At 38.5% G+C, this 25,746-nt stretch overlaps 1 protein-coding gene and 1 long non-coding RNA gene across 2 annotated transcripts in view; both read right to left on the reverse strand.

Moving 5' to 3' along the window:
* The window catches only part of ZFAND3 (zinc finger AN1-type containing 3), a 132,274-nt gene that overhangs the window by 26,368 nt on the left and 80,160 nt on the right, over positions 1-25,746 (reverse strand). Inside the window, exons 4-5 of the mRNA XM_083434590.1 lie at positions 22,182-22,361; positions 9,421-9,486 (exon numbers count right to left, since the gene is read on the reverse strand). Of these exons, the coding sequence (XP_083290716.1) occupies positions 9,421-9,486; positions 22,182-22,361 (246 nt within the window). The remainder of the gene's footprint in view (positions 1-9,420; positions 9,487-22,181; positions 22,362-25,746) is intronic.
* Positions 3,168-9,401, reverse strand: LOC310674860. Its single transcript, XR_014509807.1, has 3 exons — positions 8,488-9,401; positions 5,178-8,127; positions 3,168-4,802 (listed from the first exon to the last, which is right to left on the reverse strand). It is a non-coding gene; the product is annotated as an uncharacterized lncRNA (long non-coding RNA).

Here is a 25,746-nt window from a genome sequence, read left to right on the forward strand (position 1 = left end):
TGGTGTGATTTGCGTACTGTGTATTAACATTCTTCATGTGATTTATTATATTTCTATGCTGCTTTTCATTCACATGAATCACAAAGCGGCTTACAAACAATAAATAGCAATAACAGAACAGAACATCACAAATATGACATAAATCATGTAGCATAATTAACAAATCTTTAGTAAAACAATTATAAATCATCAGTAAAACAACTACAGTCTATAAAAAACTATTAACAAAACAACTAAAAAAATAGGCAACGGCACAATTACAACAAAAGTCATATCATAGGATTCACAAAGTACTACAGAATTCATAATCCATAAAACAGTATTAACAACATTAATGAAATAGCAACCAATAAACTAAACTAAACACTGTTTAATTCATACACACACACTACCCACCCCATGACTCATATTCTTCCACTCTATTCATTCAATTTATTAAAAGACACATGCACATAATGCATGTGGCAGCAACTCTGTTCCAAAGGTTCCTCTCTTCCCTCACTGTTCTTCCTCTGAAGCTTCCCTGTAAAGGCTCCTAGGGCCAGAGGGTGGGGCAAGGCAGGTGGAAAACACGAAGTTTCTCTCCCCTTACCATAGTTTCATTCACTCTGGCTTATTACGTGCAAAGCAGGCCATTGTATTTAATCTACTCTACTCTCTCTCTCTTTCTATGTGTAGTATATTACATTTTGATTAAAATCAAGTGTACAAACTAACTGCAAGTTAAATTTCTAAATATTTCTATTAACGTAGCGCAAGTAAAAGGTTATGCATTAACTAGATAGGCCAGCACTTCCCCGTTCTGCATTTCAAACCACGAGAGGGCTAACATAAGGCTATCATCCAAGAGTATTTTTTAAAAGCAGAATGGCATATTCAGCCCTAGACTTCGAGATTATATGTAACATTCACAATTCAATGTGTTGCATGCCTAAAGCTCTGTGAGAATAGCTCAGTAAGATTTTAGCTCTCTGTATACACCTGATAAAGCAATTTGGTTACTACAACAAACATCTTACATAATAGCATGTAGAGACAGAGTGTGTGGAGTGATGGGAAAGTTTTAAACTTGCTGCCTGAGTTACTAAGCAATTTCCCCATACAGGCTCCCTGCATCTTCTGGGTTATCATAAAGGGGAAACAGATGAAAGTGCCATACTCCCCATTCTCCTAGTGTGGAATCTTTAGTCCAGCTGCTTATGATATGATGAACAGCAATGATGCTGAGAGAAATGTTCCTTTACTCTCCCATCCAGGTATCCTTAAAGAATGGGAAGTGGAGCGGGACATCTGGAGATGGCAAAAGACTAAGAGGGAATGGGCCTACGTCTTTCCAAGTCACAGCAGTAGAATCTTCAGAATATGTTAATATGTTCATTGGAAATGTTTTTTAAATAGATGATGGTTACTTAAGCAGCTTAAAGCAACAGCACTCTAGTGGGTCTTTTCATTGTAAGCCAGAGTTGATATTAATATTAATAGATTATATATAATATATACACACTATGAGTTTAATTGTTTCTATGATTATTTTTTCTATGTTTTTAATTGTTCTTATTTTTAGCTGTAAGCTGTCTTGAGACTCTGCTAGGGAGAAAGGCAGGGTATAACAACCACCACCACCACCTAATATAATTGGGGTATGCCTACATTTATCTCATTTATTAAATAAATTTATATTCCACTTTTCTATTTCTCAAAGAACACATAAATAATATGGTTGTTTTACTAAAGAATTACTGCTAGTGCCCAATGTCTTGTGGCACCTTCATCTTGAAAGTAACACATACATAACATGTGCTCACACACTCCTTAATTCGTGGTGAACAAACACAAACAGGTATGCCATTTGCCTCTCATCTGGCCATTGATAGTAACTGAAGCGAATTTCCAGACAAGGAGATCCCACCCCCACTCTTCATGGTTAGAAAGCAAGTAATGAGACTGGTTACAATATAGCTGGGGGGGGGGGGGCTGTAAGCGCAAGACAGAGTTCTATGCTCATTTTCCCTGTGTCAAGGAGGCTGACTTCAGTGGTCAAGACACAGAGGAAAGTTGGGGCTTGTATTTTGTTAATGAAATGGGCTCTCATGCCCAGGAAGGAACAACAACAAACAGAATAGGTAGTGGACAAACCAGTGTCCAGAGATTATGTCACACTGTGAGAATCCATCCATCTATCCATCCACCTAGCCTTACTTTCCATACGAAGCAAAATACTTTTTAATCAAGACAGGAATGAACATAGAAAAGTTGAATTTCTACAAACTCTGCTTCTTTGTTATGTAGCCCCATGCTCCAAATGACATGCTTAAACTAATGTCAATTCTGGCCTGGTTCACTCATGACATTAGGCCATAGTTAAAAACAAACTATGGTTTGAATGTAAAAGTGCAGCATGTTGGTGTACATTGCTAAAAGTTCTCTCTCCATGCCCTCCTCTGCTGCCTAGATACAAGCCAGAGTCTGAGTTGTGATATCCAAACCTGAGCTGTTGGTTTGTTTTTCCCAAGCAAACCATGAGGCCAGGTTGGGGCAACACCACACTGAGGTATCTGGTGAGATATCATTGGAGAACAGGGGGTGGGAAGAGAGAAAGGAAGGGTGGTCTTTACCACAGTGTACTGCTGCCACAACACAAGTGAAAAGAAGGATTTCACTCGTGTACAGTTTCTAAGGATGCAGATTCTTCTAATTGTAGATACTCTGCAATATTGGAAAAAGGAGAAATTAAGTCACTCAGAAGATCAAAATTTCTAATGCAATCTTGAAGCAGAGCACTTGCCTTAAAAACTGTTTTGTCTCTGGCTGCAAGTTACATTTGTTCCTTACGGTCACTGTTCATGTCTTTATTATTCAATGTTCTCGTCTCATAATTCTGAAATGAATTGTGTCAGGACTTGTCAGTGCTGAATTTCAATCTCTTAATCTCCTGACACAGTACAGTTTACAACATGCACACACATAGCTTCCCTAACAGCAATTGTGGCACTTCCCTGATGTTTCAGAGAATTGTTTTCCTCAACAGAGATAAGAATGGGGAAGATGAACAAGGGAATATGTAAACAGGAAGGAAGAGAGAAAAAGATAGAAAGTATCAAGGGAGAAAAAACTCCTCAATCTCTACTTGCTTCTCAAGAAAGGACTCGTTAGATTAATCTCTGGCATGATGACAGTATTTGAGGCATGGCGTTCAAGGGAGTTTTTTTTTTTTAAAGACCTATCATAGCCTGAGAGATTGACATTTATGATCCCAACTACTGTGCAAACATCAGTAAGGGCAATAACTAATGAGCCTTCAAACATCACTGCCACAGTTCCTCCGACTATTTAAAAAAGGAACTTAAGCTATCAAAATGAAATCCATCAAGAATTCTGCACATTAGGCACTGGTTGTAGAGGGAAGAAGGGGTGGAAGAAGGAAAATAAAGGAAGGAAAAGACACAGGAAACCAGAAGCAAGAAGGGGCAGTAAGAGTGTTGGGCATGAACAAACAATGACTTGATCAGGTGGTTTGCTGAGGAATGAGAGAAGACAAAGAACAAACAGCAGAATCTATACTTTTCCATATGAAAATGTCTGTATACAGTTCATGGTTTTAGGAAATAGGCAACAATCTTCTGGTTAGAGGAATCTGCTTGGCCCACTGAAGAAATTTATTTAGAACAAGCGCTACTTCAATTTTCATGTATACACAATTTATTACACAAACAGTATTTTGCCTTGAGTCTTAATTGCTACAAACTTGGAACTGTGGAACCAAGATCTTTGCAAGGTATGTGATGTGTATTTCAAAGGCGAAATCATAGCCTTTGAAATCTGCATTTGCTTGTAGCTGCTAGAAACTAAAAACATAAGACAACAGTTTTTAAGAAGTTATTGCTTATTTCCCAGCTATAGCTGTGTAGAAGAGATTGTACACACATTCTCTTTCTAGCTTCCATTTGTGTTTTTTAAAAAATACATTTAAAATGGCCCTTTTACAATAGAGAATTTGAAAATTGCTTTTAAAAACTAAAACACTCTAAGTTATTATACTTAACCTTATTTTGAATTATTTCTGCAATGAGAAAGGCTGAAACAGAAAACTTGGTTTGCATAGAAACAGCCAATTTAGGATTTTAACCAGTCCTCAACAACAAATTATTCCGAAAAAAAGTCTCTGCTGCTGACTAAGAGAAATATCTAATATTCAGCCATTGACTTAAACTACCCCAGAGAAACAGCTTTATAACTGGTAAATCAATGATATACCAACCATGACATGATGATTAAAAATTAAGCATACAAAAAGTGTTGTACACAACTATTGTAGAACTGAAGAGAATACCTAATACAAAAGTACAGAGTAAAATGATTTAGAAATCATCTGCTGCAGTGCAGGAGGAAAGATAATAGGTGATCATCACCCAGGGCAGTAATAGACCTGACCAAGTCATATTCATTAATTTCAATAGGTCTAATATGAGTAAGAAGCTGAATATCACACAAAGTATTTGTAAAAGCATATTTGCTGCAACGTCATCATATGTCATTTATATATGTCAATGTTTTATATATGAAATTGTTTTACTTTTTATATATGTAATTGTTTTTTAGAGTTAAATCACTGCAAGGTGTTTTATAGGAAGTGATCCATAAATATAATGAAATACTGGGGTGGCACCCATGCACCCCCAGAAACATGGCTGCAGTTCAATTTCATTTTCTGAGATGTTACACTAATATAGTGCGTGAATATTGGAAAGAATTCTAACCTGCCCTTTACTGAACCAGTCAAGATGCAAATCCAATTTGAGTTACTGTAAGCTCTGTATGGGGACGCGGGTGGCGCTGTGGGTAAAACCTCAGCACCTAGGGCTTGCCGATCGCATGGTCAGCGGTTCGAATCCCCGCGGCGGGGTGAGCTCCCGTCTTTCGGTCCCAGCTCCTGCCCACCTAGCAGTTCGAAAGCACCCTTAAGTGCAAGTAGATAAATAGGTACCGCTTTATAGCGGGAAGGTAAACGGCGTTTCCGTGTGCTGCGCTGGTGCTGGCTCGCCAGAGCAGCTTTGACACGCTGGCCACGTGACCTGGAAGTGTCTCCGGACAGCGCTTGCCCCCGGCCTCTTAAGTGAGATGGGCGAACAACCCTAGAGTCGGACACAACTGGCCCGTACGGGCAGGGGTACATTTACCTTTAAGCTCTGTATGTTAAGAAATGCACATGCATGCTCACACAGCAGATGGAGTTCTACAAATAACTAATTTAAATAGTGAAACATAGTTGGGTTGGCTGTGGTTGCTTAATGGTGCAAGGAAGGCACTATGCACTTGTGTAGACACTATCATTTCCTCTAATAGTAAGCTGAACTCATGAGTGCTGACAGGATTGTACCCAAACTGGGTTCCTGAGAACCAAGGAGGTGCTATCAACAAGATTTGCAGAAGTACAAAAAAATAAAATAAAATCCTAGGGTGCAGGGGGACCCACGATAGACACTTTGCCACTGTTAGTTATTTTTAATGTATAGTAACCATAACGATAGTAACCTCAAATCTTTTAAATGCAACCCATGGGGTGCGGTGTACTAAATGCATAGCATCCTTTCACATTTTGCCTCCCCTCCGAAAAAAAGATATGGAAATATGGAGGAGATAATACAATTGATATCAGAAATAGGCAGCAAAATGAGACAGTAAAATTCCATCAACATCCATCATGCTATCTTGGTACATTATCATCTCCCAGCCTCTATTAGCCTTTGCTGTGTCAGTGCAAGTCCTGGACACTTTATCCTGTTTATAATTGCTGATGAGCGGTAATAAGGCCTCTATGCCTCAGCTCCTGTACGTTCCACTTCGGTGCCCACCTATTAGGTGATAACTTTTATTTACAGCCTTGCTTGATGTGCTGTTCTATTAGTACAACTGAGCAGTGAGCAGGGTAAAAAAGTGTCATTAATGGGGGCTGTCACTGCCAGGACCTATGATGTAGAGTGCACCTTTGTCGGTGTTCCATCATCACATGCCTTCCAGTGAGAAGGTCCAAAGAGAGCTGAATTTGTAACATGGTGCCCGCCACCAGTCAAATACTAAAGAGCTCCTTAAAGAGCACCTTAAAGGTCAAATGAAACAACAAAACTCTCTCAAAGTTGTTTTTATAATAAAAGGCCTCACTAACCTTTTTTATACTGTTAGCACAGACACTTTGCCACTGCAGAGCAATAGCATACCTAATTAATGGTGGAACCAGAGGGTAGTGGGGTTTTTTTTTTTGTCCTTGCTGCACATATTACGCATGATAAAAATGTGAGAGTGAAAGAGGAAGCTAAAAAAAAATTACAGCCAAAGCCAAGAAACTAGCCGTTGGATTTGGTATATCCACTGCACTTACTTTCTAGCATTTCCAAGCAAATTGACACCTTTAAAAGCTTTAAAGGCTCAATCATAGCTGCTGCTCTCAATCTAGCAAAGCACAACCCTGTACTTAACAGATAAATATCTCTACAAACTATGGCGGAATTATGTCATGTTTGAATGGGACTACTTTTCTTGCAGGAAGAAGCTAGAAGGTATATATTATACTTGAAGGTAGGTACAGACAAATCTGTCATTTTTTGTTTCTCTCAGTTTCTCATTTTCCCAGTTGTGAAGCTTAGTTTACTCAGATTCGTAAACTGACACAGAAGTCTGCTCAAAAAAACCTATCATTTTAATTACTGTGTATTTCAATAAAGTTGTGAAACTGGTGTTTATATTCTCAAAACTGCTTAGAAGCTTGTTTTGGCATTAAGTGGTACATAATACATCTTGTTCTCATTTCTCACAATGTATGCATTTTTGTAAGCAATTTTGCTTAATACATATATTTATGAAATAAATATTTTAATAATCTGTTTTTTGTACTAATACACATATTTTTCTGTAAAATTCTCTATAATAATATGCATTTTTCTGTCCATTTTTTGATTCGAAAACGGCATTACATCTTTCAGAAAAGTACATATTTCAAAGGGTAACAGTGTTTCAGTTTCTGTATTGGTCTGGGAAGTGAAAATCAGGTAAGTTTGTATTAAAATGCAAATAATGTCGCCCATGGCCTATTTATAAAGGGCAAACTAAATGCTATCTGCAAACATGTGAATGCAGCCAGGGCCAAGGCCAAATTTACCGCATAAGTACTTACACAGAAAGGGGATGGGGGCTCAACACTTTTCCTATTCAATATATTCAACATAAACATTTTAATAGTGTGAAAGTATTATAGACACCAAAACTACCAGAGGTGAAAATTGAAAAAAGCAGGAAATGTTGTTCCATTTCCTTTGTGAATCTTATGTGGTTATTTCTTTTCAGAAAATACAAGGCCAGACTACTGGGATAGAGAAGATTGGCTTTGCAGCCATTTTAGACGCAAAATCTTTTAGCACTGAGAATGTTGGAGCTAACCATTAAGGGGCATTTTCATTTATCTCTACCTTAACATAAATGGCTTCATATTATGCTAGTGAATGTAGCAGAATCACTATTAGGTGCTGCAATTTCTGATAGGGGGAAGTTTTTCTGCCTCCCCCTTTCCAAAATTATTCTGTTTCTTTAGTTTAGATGCACTTCATAGGCATATCCCTAAGCTAATGACATATCAGTTTTCATGCAGCTTCACTGAGTGTCAAAATCAATGCCACTGCCCTTAAGTTGACACCTATGCACACATCAAAACCTATTTACTCAAAATGGAGGTTACCATCATGTTACACATTTGCATTCTCTTGAGACACTGTGGGCAATTAAGCACAGAGGCTTCATGGCCCAACGAGACCCCGAGCTTAAGACACCAAGGGGCATCTACTCCTTGCTATCATGTTTTGATGGTCAATGAAAGCCATTCTCTTTGTTCATGGAAGTAAGACCACAGCCAAAAAGAAAAAAAAAAAAGGGGGGGGGGATTTGTTCAGTATCCAGCTTCTGCCCAGAGATGAAGTGGGCGCTGTGCTTGCTTCATCCAAAATCTGTTTTGCTATTATTTTTCTTACTCTCAATAAGAATGATATCTTAGTAAACTTTATTTCTGTACAGAGCTAGTAAGCTCTTCCCACCCGCAAACACTTGAAAACTAGGAATTCTGATGCAGTATAGATAACTCAGCTGATTACAGTGGTGCCCCGCAAGACGAAAAGAATCCGTTCCGCGAGTCTCTTCGTCTAGCGGTTTTTTCGTCTTGCGAGGCAAGCCCATTAGCGGATTAGCGCTATTAGCGGTTTAGCGGCTATTAGCGGCTATTAAAGGTTTAAGGGATTAGCGGATTAGCTGCTAAAAGGCTATTAGCAGCTTAGTGCCTTAGAAAAAGGGGGTGAGGAGCGAAAAAAAAACCCCCAGGAATTGCAAGACATTTTCGTCTTGCGAAGCAAGCCCATAGCAAATTCGTTTTGCGAAGCACCTCCAAAACGGAAAACCCTTTCGTCTAGCGGGTTTTCCGTCTTGCGAGGCATTCGTCTTGCGGGGCACCACTGTATCTTGCTAGGGTGGGTCTTGAATCTAGCAATGGAGATCCCAAGGTTTTTGATACGAAGGAATTTCAACATTTGTCCTGGGGATTCATTCTCATACACACACACACACACAACACACACACACACGTGTGTGTGTGTGTGTGTGTGTGTGTGTATGTATATATATATATATATATATGAGAAAAGTCACATACTGGTTTTGCAGTGGGCAGGATCCTGATATCCTGCTGATAAGAAAATCTTAAGACTAGACTTGTGCTATTTCCAGAACATAAAGCATAGTTTAAGATGGCAAGTTAATAAGGTGGTGCACCCCAAGACACTTGTGTAGTCTGTTCAATTCCAGAATGTTTCAGTGGGTGTCTACTATGGCTGGGATGCCAAATAACTATTATTTCAAATATTGCCATTGCAAAGGTAGAAGCTATAATTTTGCTTAATTTTGGTATCATTTGTTAGAAAGGTAGGAGGAGTGAGGACTACTTGCCCTTCAGCCTCGAATAAATTGAGAGACATGCACTGCAGCATAGCAAAGCTTTTCTACTGCCCATCTGCTACAGCTTTGCTCATTGCCAAAAAGGAACATTAGTAGTCAGCACTGGTACCTGTCATGGCCTAGGACAGCTCAGGACTCTCTTGCTTGTTGCAGGAAGTAAGGAGTGTCCCTCCATGATAGTATATTTTAGCGTAAATGGTAACTTTTAATTTGATTTTTTTTTAAGGTGTTGGGAACACTAACAATTTGTTCAGCTGTCTTTTGAGGTTTGGTAATTCTTGATGTTTCAGTGAGCGTGTGGTTGATTGGGGTTATTTACACATGTGTGGTGAATGTGCAGCTCTTGGTTCCCAGTGTTATTTTTTAATATTGTTCTCTCCTTCAGCATACTATATAGCTTGATGTGATATTTAAAAAGAAATTAAGATTTACCTGAATCGCAGGATCTTTTGGTTGCTGTGGTTAAGGAGACATGAGCTGTATCTGTGCATGGCCCACCTGAAAACAGAGAAATAAGTCAGTTCCAGAAAATTACTTTTGCATTGCTATGTTGGTCAACCAGGACAGTATAATATCCAAAGGCATATAGGTAACCAATACAAACTTGCATAGACATGCTACAAATGCTGTGGAAGAGTCACAACAATAATAATGAAGCTGGAACTCTGCTCCTACACCAAAAAAAGGACATCATGAAAATTCTGCAGTAGGTTAATATAGTGGAGAGGTGAGATAACAGTCATGGCCAACACTGTTGAACAAGGCAACATATACTACAATAAATTCTATATAACTTTACATATATTATTTAAAACCAATATTCAATTTTTAAAAATGACGTCCTAACCATTTAGCAATTGGCTTAGTGACTGGCTTCCAAATTTCCTAGCAGACCTCAACATGTACCAGAGCAGAACTCTCCAGAGAGCTTGTTAAGCCCGCTGCCTAATAATTGTCTGATATATTGCAGTAAACACACATACCTGATCAGTTACGCTGAAATAGATTGACAGCAAATGTAACTGGCAACACTGCAGCTTTGATAACTGATTATAACCTTATAGCTTAAAATTAAGTCATTATGGTAAAAGGTGAGTCCCCAAGCACCAATAACTGAATGCAAAATAGTGTTATGAAACTACGTCTCTAGTTATGTTGATGGGCTTCTACTTGTACAATATTCAATATGCATGCACCCACAAATCAACACAGCTGGTTAAGAGTGTGACCTGTGAATCAGAAGCTGCAAGTTCAAATCTCACCTTGGCCATTAACTTGTTAGGTCACTATTTTCTTAACCCTCCATCTGCAATAAAGGGGTAAAACTGCCTCCTCTTACAGGTTTCTTAAACATCTTGAATAATCTAAATTACATAGCACATCCTTGTGGAAATGCCTCTGTGTAAGTTGCCCTCACTGCCACTTCACACACACTATTTCCAATACAGGCAGGTCCTGCTTTATGAATGCTTGCTATGCAAAAATCCATTTATCCGAACACAAGGAACTAGTGCCCAAACCTCGCTATACGCACCACAGATTCCATGGTCAGGAACACATTAGAAATTTCTCCATAGGAATCAATGGAAATTGTCAACTTGTTATGTGAATGGAAATTGTTGATTTACTTTGCAAACACTTGCCTAACAAACTGTTTCCAGGGAACACACTTGTGTTTGTAAAATGGGACCTGCATGTATAGATGTCTCAGTACGAACAAGTCATCACAAAGCATAGTTTATTCCCTGTGGAAAATGCAACATGTATTGCAGCAGTTAGCGGGCACTGATGAGAGACTGGTTTTGTTGTCCCCCAAGGAATTCACCAACATTAAAAGACAATTTTTAGGGAGCTTTCCCATTGCACATTTCAAGCTGCTGCTTAAAAGGCAACCAGTGAAACAAAATGGAACCCTAGCGAGTCCTTACTGTAAGCAACATTGCAAGAGTTTACTCAAATTATAAAGCAATGAAAATGAGGTGCTTGCTAGGCTAACAATACCATGTACCTTCATTTTCAGAAATCCTGCTACTTATCTTCCTGAACTGCAGTAAGGAATAATTTAACAGCCAAATATGAAATTGTTCACATAAGGGAACCATGAATACAATTTCTATACATTTAGACCTTTATCAAAATATCAAAATAGGATAAAGCCCAAGAAATATAGGTGGAAATATATATCAGCAGTCTGAAAGCGGAGATGGGGCACCTTTGGCCTTACAGATGTTGCTGAACTACAACTCCCATCAGCCCCAGCAAGCACAACCAAAGATCAGGGATTATGGGAGTTGTAGTTCAGCAACATCTAGAAGGGGGGGGCAAAGGTTCCCCACACCTGTCCTAAATAATGTTTGTGACCCTGAAGCATAGAAATCTCAAAACTGAATTCTTCCCACCTGTGTTAACTACTTGGTTGTGGTTACAAGGAATTTGATCTTGGATTCAATATACGGGGAGTTGTGTTATTTATTTATTTATGATATAAATAATAAATAAATAATTTTTAATTTATACCCCTCCCTTCCCGGTTCAGAAAACAGGGCTCAGGGCAGCTAACAACAAATTTAAAACACTTAATTGATGCAATAAAATGATAAATATCTCCTGCAAGTGCAGTTCAAATAAATTTTACCCACCATATACTTCTGAATAGAAGAGTAAAATAATTACAATGCAGGTTGGATAGCCATGTGAAAAAGTGCTTTTACTATGAAATATCAATAGAACCTAAGAGTATAACGAATTTTGTGTTCAGATTTTATCTAAATCCGATTGTATATTCTTTTGAAGAACAGATGAACATTATTTTTCTACAATTCAGGCACCACATAGCCTGAGTTGGAATCGTGATGAAGTAGTTCTATACTTCATCAGGTTTTAGAAGTGAAATTTGATAGAACTTATTCCAGACTTCATATAATGGAAGCAGTTCATCTTATTGTGGAAAAAACAATAACCAGAAACCCACATTTATTGTAGGGTAAAACATTTAGTTGCAATCACTGTAGATTTAAACATCAAAGCATATCCAGGCCTTCATCATTATCCTCTAATGCAGAACTTCACCTATCGTTCTTTTGCACTCTTTTGCTGAGAACTGTAATAAAAAATGCTTTGTGTATTGTCCAATCATATATTTCATAAGAAACACTGACTGAAAAGCAACTAAGCAGCAGTATTTCCAGCAACTGCTCTTACCTCTAGCCACAAATCAGCAGTTTCTGTGAAATTTTTCAAAGGTAGATGAAGAATAAAACATGCTTGCTTAAGCCCCTCACTGACAGAATGAAGTTGTTCTGTGATCAAGTATTCTCCTATATATGTGCCAAACCTCATGAGATGTTGAACACATAGTTTGCCACTGAGTACAAACTTTCCCCACACAAATTGCCATTGTAGGGGGATCCTTTCTTGCCTGTTGTGGCTTTGATCTGGAACAAAAATGCTCCCAGGACCCACCCACCCCAGTACACTACATATGTGGAAACACTGATCTGTATCAGAACCACAGCAGGAGTCAAAGGGTTAAATCTAATCTGAGTTTGAAATAGTCCACTGCCCCAGTTTAGAATGAAGCCAATTGCTGTGTGCTAGGCACCTGCTCTTTCTCAGATTGCTACCATAGTAAGTACTATGCCAGCCTTAGGCAAACTTGGCCCTCCAGATGTTTTGGGACTACAACTCCCATGATCCCTAGCTAGCAGGACCAGTGGTCAGGGATGATGGGAACTGTAGTCCCAAAACATCTGGAGGGCCAAGTTTGCCTATGCCTGTACTACGCATTCAATTGGTACTGGATTGGTCGTTTTCAACCTTTGTATCTACTAAAGCCTCCCGATGCTAGAGAGAAAAATCTGTTCTGATATCTCACAACTGTACACAAGATGAGAAAGGCGAACTACTTAACAAAATTCATGCTTAAGTCAATCCTGGAAAAAGGCAGACAAATACTGGAAGAGAAAGGGAGAAACTGATAAAAATATAGCACAGAGATACTTAAATGGCTTAAGCAAACTACACAAAACAGGTTTATGGCCTGTTAGTCAAGCCTCTTCTACCAACGACAGGTACCTCCAACACACTCATCTCACATTTTGAGAAGCATGGCACTAGATTCAACATGACATTAAGGCATGTTCTAACCTAAAGTGTTAGTTAAGGCTTCAACAATTACATTTGGATGTAGATACGAATGCACAATGTTAAGGCCCCATTTCCATATCACTCAGTGGGTTGTGGAAACTGTTTTAGAATCAGTCTAGGTTGATTTCCAGCTGAATAAATCATATGACTGCCAACCTTTAGAAGGCTCGGCACAGGCAGAATTTTTGCATATTATAATGGCAACTGTATTTTGGAATGCTTGCAATTAAAAAAAGGAAGCCCATATCAACTAAGAAATCAGGTTGCTGAACAGACATCTAAAAGTTGAGATATCTTGCTATCATTCTTTTGGAAGCCTGCATAAATATTAACTAAAATGGGTAACTTTTTAAAGATTTATTGTACTTCCAATATTCTCTCTTAATTAACATGACATTTACATAACACCACAATTAATTTTCAACTACAGGCGCTGTGGACTAATTAGAAATGCATCATCCCTTATTAAATACCTTGTCAATTTCACTCCCATCATAATCTCCTTGATGATTTTACCTTTGCAGGATTAGACATACTGACATACCAAATCTCACAATCAGATAAAGTTTGGGTATCTAAATTAGAAGTAAAGCATATGTACACACATTAGTAAGTTTCCATAATACAGTTTTTGCTATAACATCCCTCGGTATGCAGATGTGTGCAATACATTATTTCCCATGTCTGTAATAATACTAAAGCCACTATACGGAATGCTTCACCAGAATTTTCTCAGCAGCCTGGAAGGGACCCTAGATTAACAAATCTATTTGACTACTTCCATCAAGTTTCTTGAGAATATATAATTCCTGCAATATTTACTAAATAACTTTGCAAAAGGGAGTGTCTGACTGGGTTAAGTTTACACAGTCAGAAAAGGGGGGAAATATTCATATGGGTAACATCAAATGTTTGCCATACTCAAGAGTAAACCCACTGTAATCAATGGTCTTAAGCTGATTCAATGGGTCTTAATTAGATATCACTCATGGTCTTTGACAATCGCTTTGACAATCTACTTTCTTCTGAAACATTCATGTGGGTGAGATTAAACAACCACCAAGAAACTGCCTGTAGATACTTTTGAGGCAGTAAGAAAGGATGCAGCTACTGTGATTTCCATCCTATTCATCTCCTGGTTCTTTCAACCACCCTCCTCTCTCTGTGACTTCTGGTTGTTACAGGATGCACAGTGAAGAACAATACCTACATCTTCTTTTGTTCACTGAGGCCATATGAAAGAGGTCTACAAATTTGGGCTGGTCATGGTAGCATGCCAGTAACAACTGACCTTACCAATTCTGAGTCCTCTCATACATACAAAGGACTCTGGAGCTAAGAGCAGGACAGGCCAATATTGCTTTATGCTGTACTTTGGAGAAACTCTGAATTAATAAATAAAATATAAGTGCTCTAGGTGTCTCAAAACCATCAGCCAGTGAAGAAGTCAGTAAAGTAGCAATGAAGAAACAGAAGCTCCATATAATCCTAGTCCCTACAGCTACTTAGCTCTTTGCACTGATAACAAGCAAGCAGACAATGAACAAGTGGCAGTTCTTCTGTATATTTCGGAGAGGAGAAGGAATGAAAGAAAGAGAAGGAGCAGATGATGGGAGGAAAGCTGGATAGGTGGACTGAATTTCTCCTATGGGAGACGCACTGGGGAAACCCAGCCAGATGGGTGCAGTATAAATTGTTGTTGTTATGATGCACTGACACCTACAGAAGGCAGAACAGGAGAGCTAGAAGACAAGGTAATTGGTGAAATTATCTGAGCCCCACATCCATTGTTGGCAGACAAAGAGCTGCCTTTCAGTTGCCCTATGGTTGTCCTGAAGGCTTCAGCTGTGGACTACAAGTTCGTTGCTTTAAGCTTCAGTAGGTGGGATGATGACAAACTACTCCTGAATTGTTAGCTGCTCACACTGATGGGATACTGGGACCAGGGCAGGTTTTCATTTATCTTGTGCAAGTTGTATTTTGTGCAAATTGCAGCTTCTGAACTTTCTGCTAAGGGAGCCCCCGACACAAAGCACATTACAGGTATTTAACTGGGATGTTATCAGAGCACGGATTACTGTGGCAAGGCTGTCATAGTCCATGAATGACTGTAGCTGAAAATAGGCACTCTATGCTACCAATGCCACTTCAGCCTTCAGTGAGAATGCTGGATCAAGAAGTACACCCAAGCAACAAACCTCCTCATTCAAGAGGAGTGCAACTCCATTCAGAACAGACCGTCAACCCAATTTCTGGACACGAAAATAGTCAATTCACAGCACCTCCATCTTGTTCAGCCTAACAGCCTCCAGTCACTGGTCCAGCGCCTGCACAGCCTCACTCGATTCAGATGTCAAGGAAAAAATATTTGCATGCATTGCATGTTTGTTATGACCAGTAGCATGCTTTCTTATTTTATGACATGCAGTACAAGCAAAAAGCTTTCTTTACGAACTACATAATCCTTCCTCTATACATGACAATACACGTATACACACACACACACACACACACACACACACACAAGGCATATTATAAACAAAGACAGAACACAAAAACAATCTACACGCCAGGGCATTTTCTTGTCCCTTGATTATGCCTCCTCTTTTCCAGATATTAGTTTCCAGTTGGAATAGAGTGATATTTGTTTCAACCTCATGGTAAGAAACTTCGCATCATTATTATGAGAGGCAATTAGTCGAACCTTAATGATGTGAAAAGCCAGTATCCTTGGGCACTGTAGAAACTTTAGAACGATTATCTTTTAGGGGAATCTATCAACAATGAAGAACAAAAATTAAATTCAAATCAACATTAACTGCAGTGTAAAGAGCATTGCTGAATATTCCATAACTTTATAATTGCAAATGTATGTACATATGTGTCCCCAGTGCCGTGCAGTATACTTTCCAAGCTATTCCTGGCTTTCAACTGCAAGCATAGTGCTTTGACAAGCAAATATATGCTGGAAATCTAGAAGGTAGATGTCAACTATGCCAATCCTCAAGCCAGTTATTGCTAGTTAAATGAAGTGGCAGAATAAGCAGGGCTGGGAAGACTGAGCAGCAATCATGGAAACAAGATGATAATAGTTGCCTTGTCCACAAGGACTTCCTGTTTCTAAGCACCCTTAAGAGATCTTCATTCTAGGAAATGTTATGTTGGAATATCTAAAATACAATATTCTAAAAACTGCTTTCCTAACAAGCTATGAATGACTTAAATGCTTTTGGCTGGAGGCTTTAGAGACCAGGAACTCAAAAGGTTTTTCATGAACTTAAGAGTAGCCAAGCTTAAAAAAAATCCCCATTGTGAGAGTTGGCAGCAACAAATCTTAAAAGAACCCCTAGAAAGTATAAGCAACAGTGGTGTTTTGGGAAGCCTGCTTAAACCCTGAATCTAGCCGTGAATGTGTGTAATTGGAATAGACATCCCTAATTTATCTACATAATCAAGTTTGAAAAGAGCCATGAATTAGAATCACAAACATATAAGAGATATAAACTAGAAGGAAGCTAAATCTTAAATGGAAGTCTTCAGAGACACATTGCTTTTCTTCTGCATGTATGGGTAACATTCTGTCACGTGCAGAAACTACTTAGCTGTCCAAGCTTCAACCACTTCTAGAGAATCAACTTGTATTGTTAAAATTAGTTAAATGGATGAAGATTTAATCATTCAGATTTTTATGTACACATTTTTATACAATCTCTCGCTGCCAAACCTTACAACCTTTCGTGTATTTCCCAAATACATTTGTCTCCTGTAGGGAATACATTAAAGCAGGGTACTGAGATGAAGGTATCTGTGTCAACACAATTCGTTTTGCATTACTATTCCCATTTGTAACATAAATACAATACTCCCTACTTAAAATAGGGTCCCTGATTAAAAAATGCTCTATGGTCAATGGAATGCAAAACCAATGTCTTGTAACAAATGCCAGGCTTATATGGGCCCCGATAATCACTTCCCATTTGTTTGCAGTTATGTCAAGGCCTACAGAGAAATACCTGGAACGGCTGTCAAGGATTTCAGACTATTTGGGGTCCTTTCAGAACATCAAAAAGCAACTCAAAAAAGCTCCACTTTTCCACTCATTTCTCTGGAAGTACTATATGCTATATGACTGTGCCCCAAAGCAATCCTGAGGTGCAATATCATTATTCTATATACTTTTATATTCCTTTAGACTCCCTCTCATTTCTTTGGTTCTGATCGTGCCAAAGAAAGCCTGAGCATCAGAAAACATGTTTACAATAGCAATTTTTAAAGGGCTAAAGGGCTAATATTGTAAAGAACAATGAATATTCAATGGCTTAAAGCGAGGTATTTGACCATGTGCATTAAGACAGAAACCAAAATGATTAGGGAATACAGTTCTGCTGCCACACAAACACATGGAAACATTCTGGGCAAGAGGAATATCCGTAGTTAATTCCACTTGCAGAGACGAGAATACATCTAAGCCCAACTGCACATTTCATTAACAAAGGACGTGTGAACATTTTACAGGAATATAATGTTAGACAGTTCCTCAAAACATTCTAAATCATGCTTAAGAATAGAAATTTGGAAAGTCTTGGGAAAAGTTAAGCACAAATTAAAATGACATCATGTCCTGTGTAGTGAAGTGCTATTGAAATATCAACCTGATCTAACTGCCAAAGTCAAATTTCCCACACGGACATTTTTCATGTTATATTACAATTCAGATTTCACTTAAACCTGCACCATGTCAGCTTGAGCTGCAGTTGCACAGAGGAAAGGAAAACAATGTGACAGCCCCAGAGAAGGTGATGAAGGGCTCAAACTAAATGAAATTGTTAAAGTATATGGCATGACCTTTTAATAAAATACACACAGACTTCCCTAATAAGCGGGTTCTGGAGTGGTTAAAAGAAAAATGTGTTTTGGCTCCCTCTTTCCTATCCTCATGATCCACATTGTTAAAGAGAACCACTTACTACTATGCTCCCTTTGGGGAAGAAGGATAGGCCATTTAAAAAGAAAAATAATTTAATAAATACAAATACTAGGAGGCCCAAACTATAACCAACAGGCAATAGAGCCTAAATGTATTCTTATGCTATTGAGCTAGTCGTGCAGTGGTTTAAGTGTTGAACGAGGACCTGGGAGATCTGGGTTCAAATCCCCATTCAGCCATGAAGCTCTCTGGGTGACCTTGGGCCAGTCACTGTCTCTCAGTCTGAACTATTTCACAGGGTTGTTGTGGGGATGAAATGAGGAGGGGGAGGGCCATATATGCCACATTGAGCTCACTGGAGGGATCCGGTCCTTCTTCATGGTGTGCACAGCTGAAGTATGGAAATCATTCCCACAGGAAACACTGATTGCCACCAACTTGAGTGGCTTTAAAACAGGATTAGACAAAGTCATGGAGGATAAAGCTGTCCATGGCTATCAGCCACAATATGTATCCTCTGCCTCCATGGTTGGGGGCAGTATGCTTCTGAATACCAGTTCTAGAAACCGGGGGGGGGGGGGATGGGGGGAGGCAAGTCCTTTTGTCCTCAGGCTAGGCCTGGCCCACCCATGAGGTGGGATGAAGAAGCCGCCTCAAGTGGCAGAAGCCCCCGAGGAGGGATGCTTGTGGTGTCCTGCTGCTCTCAGACCTTGCTGGAAATTGGTGCCAATGCCAGTACCTCTTCTCAACTGGCAGTGAAATGGGCAGCACATCCAGTTTCACCTCAAGTGAAAAATAGGGTGCACCACCCCCTGCCTCAGGTCCTGCTTGAGGGTTTTTCATGGGGGTCTGGTTGGCCACTGTGAGACCAGGATGCAAGTTCAGTTGGGCTTTTGTCCTGATCCAGTCAGCTTTCCTTATTCTCTTAATGTTTGGGAGGGGGTAGAGGGTTAGTCAGGAATGTGTCAGAGAGGAAAGTTATATGTCAGGGTTAAATCTGGCATTTGGAAGATTCATATTTGGCCACTTCCTTCCCTGTCGGAAGCAGCATCTCCTCTGAGAAAGTATACTGTTGGCAACTGGTGCAACTCTAATTAAGAATTACTTGCACTTTTGAGGCATCTTTTCAGATACGGATTTTGTAGGAAATAAATGGGCCTGTATACAAGCAGGCCCAGGAAAAAAATTTAGCTTGTAAGAAGAATGACTGGAATTACAGGAATGCATGCAATCACATTAATATCCTGCCAGACCCAACTGCCACAAAATATAATTATAGATTTTCCCCCCTCCTAGAATATTCTGACTCTTCATAAAAATGCTTAAAATTCTTCCCATTCAGCAAGACTATTAACACGATAGATCTTTATTGCAACATGATGAATAAAATGGCTTACTACAATTATAGTGTGCTTAGCCTGTAGGGCAATTAACCACAGCTAGCACCTTGATGTCGAGCTGGTTTGGAACGGAGAAAGATCACAAAAGGCTGCCATCCGAATTGTTTTTATTAACAACACCACTTCTAAGCAGTAAGATCTATGCACAATTTGGTAAGGATTAACTCAATGATATCCCACACTGTTTTTTTTGTTTACTGAAATACAAGCAAATCTATTCAGTAAAAGTATGCAGCTGTACATCATCATCTCACTGCACTGAAAAAATATCAATCATTTAAGAAACACTGCTATAATGAAAGCAGCGTATGTATTATAGAACTCCTTACAAAACAAAATAAATAATATGAAAAAGCCACCCTTAAATTAAAATCAAAAAAGACATTTAAAGTTTGGGCATTCTTCATTATGGGAAAGAACCTTCCACACTGAGACCATCATCAATCAGAAAAGCTCCATCTGCTGTATAATTAGCTCTGATAAATGACACTAATCTGAGCTACATTAGAGAACTACTGTTTGGGGGTTGTGGGGGGAAAAGAGAGATAGCTAGAACTGTAAATAAATCTAACCACTGTTTCACTTACAGCCATCCCAGCAGGAAGTCATAAAGAATTTTTTATAGGTAATATTTTCAAATGCGCTGCTGGCTGTGCTGCCTAATATCTATCATCTCGGAGCATGCATTAGTGAGTGTACAGAAGCCTAGAACAGAAGAGCATATTTTTGAAATAAGTTCTCCCTTTCGTACATCTTTACAGCCAAACTAGAAAAAAAATTGCAAAACAAATCTGGTCCAATGAAGTAGTTGCTCAGGAAGACAATGGACAATCCCAAGAGATAATGGACTGAAGCTGCTAGGCCAGCGAAGAAACAGTATTGGGGGGCATTTGCAGAGAAAAGTGCATCTAGAACTTTTTCTGTATTACCCTCCTGGTGCTTCTATGCATGAAAGGATGGAATAGAGGCAACCTGTGAGATTGCGAATAAATGAGTACGGCAGGCACATTGTGCACACACACATACAGACAGACAGGGGAGGCAAAAATCATTAAGCAAGTAAACAGTGCAGTATGTGACAGTTTACTGGACTTTAACCAAGTAGATCTTTTGTAGTGATTGAGGAACCCTCATTGTGAGATTCTGGCACCTTTTGAAAACTTTTTTTATGCTGATAGACCGTTGTAGCTTTGTACTGTTTTAAATGATTTTTTTTTTTAAAAAAATTGTTGTACACTGCCCTGATATTTTATGGTTTTGCAGTATAGAATTGCATTTATAAATAAACAAATGCAAAGATTCAAATGAAATTTTGAAGACTGGTCATTTACTGTGTTTACATAATTCTTAATTCAAGAGGTTATCTATGGGGGATGAGAAATGATAGTTGCGTTTGATAAAACTGTCCCTAGACTGTACTTCTTCAGACTGCAGGTGGGACTGAATTCTCTTATACAGAAGCCTGCACACTGTTCCCACATCCTTTTCTGAGCCCCAAAGTTCTCTGGTAAAGGGTTTGATATTAGCTTTACTTCCCACTGTGCTCATTTTCTGTGTGTAACATTCCCCCTATTCCCAAATGGGCAGCCATTCAACTGTGCAGTCCTCCACCTGAAATCTCGACTTAGCATACTTGAACATAGTATTCTTGACTGGAATTGTCTCTTCTGTGATTTTTACTTGGAACAATTTATTCATGTTTGCAACCAACAATAGTAATTGGCCTTTTTCAGAGCTCCTAAGTGGATATAGACTAAAAGCTTGTTTTTATAAAACTCCCTACAGTATTTAAGAGGTTCCAATTCTAAGGTGTAAGATGATTTTATCTCCTGTTCCTATTCCTTGAGTTTTATCTGCAAAGCAGAATATAAATGCAATGAACAAGATTAATCCAACAGCATATTTAGCACCACTGAAAAACAGTAAGTGACTTATCAAAATTACTGCCTAGAGAAAAATCCTTTTCGTTCCAAATGAAGAAGTGGCTGAAAGAGAGCACTTTATCACATTGTCCCAAAGAAAATGGTGAGAAAGTACAAATCTTCCTAGCACTTATACCAAATAAATAACTAGATCTACATCCCTTTCCCCAACATACAGATATATATCTATACATAAGGCTTTGTATTTCAGAGGAAAGAGCTTTGCAAAGAAGCACACAATGAAATTTCAACTTTTGTCAGAAACTTCCAAGAAATAGCACTGATGGCATCTGAATTCAAACTATTGAACAATACTTTACTTTTAAAGGAAGTTGTCAGACTAAGATAAAAGAATCAGCAAAATGTATGCCTGTAATACCCAAATGTTTCAGGAAGTATTTATGCTTATTCTACACAAGTCACCATGTGTGAGATCCCCTAACAATTGGATGACACCCTATGTTGCATGCTTAATTTTCTGTACTTATTTGAAGAACATCATCCCAATTATTGTGATAATATGGTTTCTAGTTTCCACAGCACAGGCCAACAGTTAAGCTATAGGTTGACAAATGTAGTAATTAGTGTTATGAAAATGATAAAACTATGCAAACTGAGCTCTAGTCAATCAAGATAGAAAATGCTTTCCTTCCCTTGATCTTCCTACAACTGTCACACAACTATCATTCTCATGCAGTTTTCTACAGTTTCCCAAAGAAATCACTACATTCTTCTTAAAGGCTGAAAACTAAAGATGCTAGAGAAGAGCAGAGCCTACTTTGCTCTCCTTACACTTACATTTTTCTTTACTCGGTGAAGTTACATTCAGTTCTGTCGAAAGTTGCTGGTTGGAGTTAACAGTCTGCGTAGATAGGGAGGTATTACTGTTGTCACTATTTGTTTCTCCAGAGAACAAATCTGATTGGCTGTTGCTTGTGCTGGGAGTGGACTCATCATCTGGTTGCTTCTTTTGAAAATCTAACAAGACACAAAATTGGGGAGATGGGATTATTGACTACAAAACATGTTTCTGTCCAATGAGGCGCATACAATATGTTGTATTTTACAATATAATCATCTCCATAAACTGTGATTTAATCCTATTAGTCTAAGCCCTAAGATATTAAACTTACCTTCATTGCACCAATACATTATTACTGAACTTGGTATAATCACCGAGTGCTGTTCCAGTGGAATGGCAAGATACACATTTAGAGCACAATCCAACTTGCACTTTGGCTCCAGTGGACTGGAGCTACTAACAGAAGTGGGGAGATTTTTGCTTATTTCCTCCACACACACCCACACACCCACTGAAAGCCCCTTAAAAATTTGTTCTAGAGAAAAGGGTTAACTCCCTTGCCATGCCACAATTCTTGTGTAGCTTCTCCCACCAGCAATTAATTAGAGAAGAAACCAGGTAAAGGCAAATTATGTGACAAACATCCTGTCTAGTTGGCATTAGTTGTGAGAGTTTCTATGCACAATGCAATTAATGAGGAAACTAGGCAAAATTACTTGTTGCCTCCTTCTAAAATGAGGCTAGGTCGTTTACTAACTTGGTTCTCAGATTACAGTGTCATGTGAATACAGTTTGTGAACTGCAAATGAATACTGAATTTAACCAAGGTATGTAACAAATAACCATTCATTTTTTGCAAAAGCTCTCTTTATAAGACAAAACATCAGTATCAGTTCTTCCTACCTACTAACACTATGTGATCAACTGATCGGTGACTTCCACCAAACCATCACCTCTTTCTAAGGTGTCTGATTAGCATGGCAGCTAAAGCCTTATTTAGAAAAAGCAACTAGCCAATGTAAATATTGCATAATTTTATCCTCTTGTGCATGACATTCACCGTAGCATTTATTAAATGCCAACAAAGGATTTTGCAAACTTGTCTGTGATATTAACCAGGAAACAACTTAGATCTGTAACTATGCATGTTTTTAAAACTCATCATGATATGTTCAGCTTCATCTGTGCTGATACTGGCCCAATTCTAACGAATTCCATTTATTTTCAAATTTTCAGGTTTAAGTCCCTAATGAAAACTGAGAATGGTTTGCATTTGCAATTAAGAGAAAACTTTGGTGAATTCTGTAAAGGCAAGTCCTGGAAAGAAAAAACCTAGAAAAATGAAGGTATACAAAGTATTCCTCTGGATCATGGGCTACTTAACCAGTAGTCCAGTTCTGACTTTTATGTTACATTATAGCCATATTCAATGATGGAAATAAAAAACATCAACAAGGAAAATCACATGAAGCCTGGAAATGCGTTGTCTCATTTTAAGCCCAGTGAAATCCTTTACATTTGCTATGCAGATTTATACCAGTGTCAATTATTCTTAGCTTGATTTCCACATGTGTACTTTAAGGATTGCCTTTGGTTTCTTCTGTTAACACAAGTTATGCTTCAATTTTATTTCACTCCTATATCCTAAGAATTGGCAATAAATTATGAAATGATGCCTTTAACTAGAGCTTATTAAGCCCAAGTTGATAACAAAACAGCCTGCTCTTCAGGATCTGCAAGATCTTAAATTCAATAAAATGCTGCTTTATATTATATTAAGCTCAACAGGAACAGCTTAAGGTAGAACAAGGGAAGAACCAAATGAGGACCTGATACTATTTCTTTTAAAACTGGATAAAGATACATGCCCCAGCACAAAATTAATTTATTCCGGTTTGTTATTCCTTTTAGAAATTTTAACATGAAAGATACAAATTATGCAATGAAATGAAGAAGCATTTCATTACACTTCTATTTGCTTCATCCTACAGCAGGGAGTCAGCCTTAACAATCCCATTTTCCTTACAACTGCTCTATATTCTGTTAATTTTACAGCACAGCGTTTCCGTGTGCTCTGGCTTCCTTCACTGGTGTTTGATTGCACCAGAAGAGGTTTAGTCATGCGGGCCACATGGCCCAGAAAGCCATTTGTGGACAAACGCTGGCCCCCTCGGCCTGAAAGCGAGATGAGTGCCGCAACCCCAGAGTCAAATTTGACTGGACTTAACCGTCCGGGGGTCCTTTACCTTTACCGTATAACACACCCCGCAAGATGAGATACTGATTGGAATGTTTCTATGACAACTATTAAGATACAGCATTATTAGGAAATTAACCAACTTATAAGCATCTCCCAGTATGCGCTATTCCAAGCAGAAACATCTTGCTTTCTACATGCAAAGTTGTAGAATTTTGTAAACAGCTACTTTTAATAAAGGCTAGCTATTTCATAAGTAACAGCAAAAAATGTAGTAAAGGAAAGCAAATGTTTGTAGCACAGCACACAATCTTTTTCCATTCAAGACAAGTCCATTTTGTTGTATGAACCAAATTCTTTCCTCAGAAAGTCTCAGAGTATTAATAGGTCTTTTCCTAATGAAGCACACAGGACAGACTGAGGTAGAAGGCTCCTGGCTACTACAGGTCCAGGTAAATTTATGAACTCCTCTAAATGTGTCTCTTACCTTTCTTATGAATAATAACTGTCTCTTATCTATGCTGGTTTATAAATACTGGGAAAACAAAATAAATTTTGGATGCCCAATAAACCCAAGTGACAAAAATACCTTAGAAATGGGTAAACTCAACAGGGCTTGTTCGTGAGAGATGCCTAGAGGGACATGGCCAACCAAACAAGAGAGTAAACACACACCTTTGAATCATTGTTTTGTTTGCTAAAATACAAGGATCGTTTACCTATTCTGATTTTCTCCAATTTCTCCTTGAGGATATCAGGAACACATGTTTCTACCTAGACTACTAATGAACAGAAACAACTAATTTTACTTACTTCGTTAAAAGAAATGAAATACTCTAGCAGACAGAATAAAATCTATTCAGGTAAATTATAAGAGCTTGTTAAATATACTAAAACAACAAGTTGCCAGTGTGGGGCAACTGAGAAACTGAGTAGGCTAAAAGAACCCCTAGTGCAATATTGGTGAAAGCTCAAAAGACCTCTGAAGTAGGCTTACTAACCAATGGATGCAAAATTTAATTACGCTTCATATTTACTTTGCCCACTTCAAATAAAAGAGCATGCAAGATTTCATTATATATATTTTTAATAAAAGCACATTATCAATTAGTGCCTCTAGCACTGCTAGCATCTACACAGTCCTCACTCAGGTGCCCTTTTAGATGTCTAGGGAGAACCCTAGCATTTAAGAACATTGGTCTATTATTTTTAATTAATTTCTCTAGACTAACCCACGGAGTCCCAATTAAGGTTAACTATTGCCTAATTTTCCATCAGTGGTGTTTGTTTGGAATTCAAAACGCTTTCAATTTTTTAAAAAAGAAGTGCCAGGTAGTTTCAAGATGGAACATAATCTATATTTT

The sequence above is a fragment of the Podarcis tiliguerta genome (assembly GCF_965153285.1).
Source record: "Podarcis tiliguerta genome assembly, chromosome: 3".
In the NCBI taxonomy this organism is placed as follows: domain Eukaryota; kingdom Metazoa; phylum Chordata; class Lepidosauria; order Squamata; family Lacertidae; genus Podarcis; species Podarcis tiliguerta.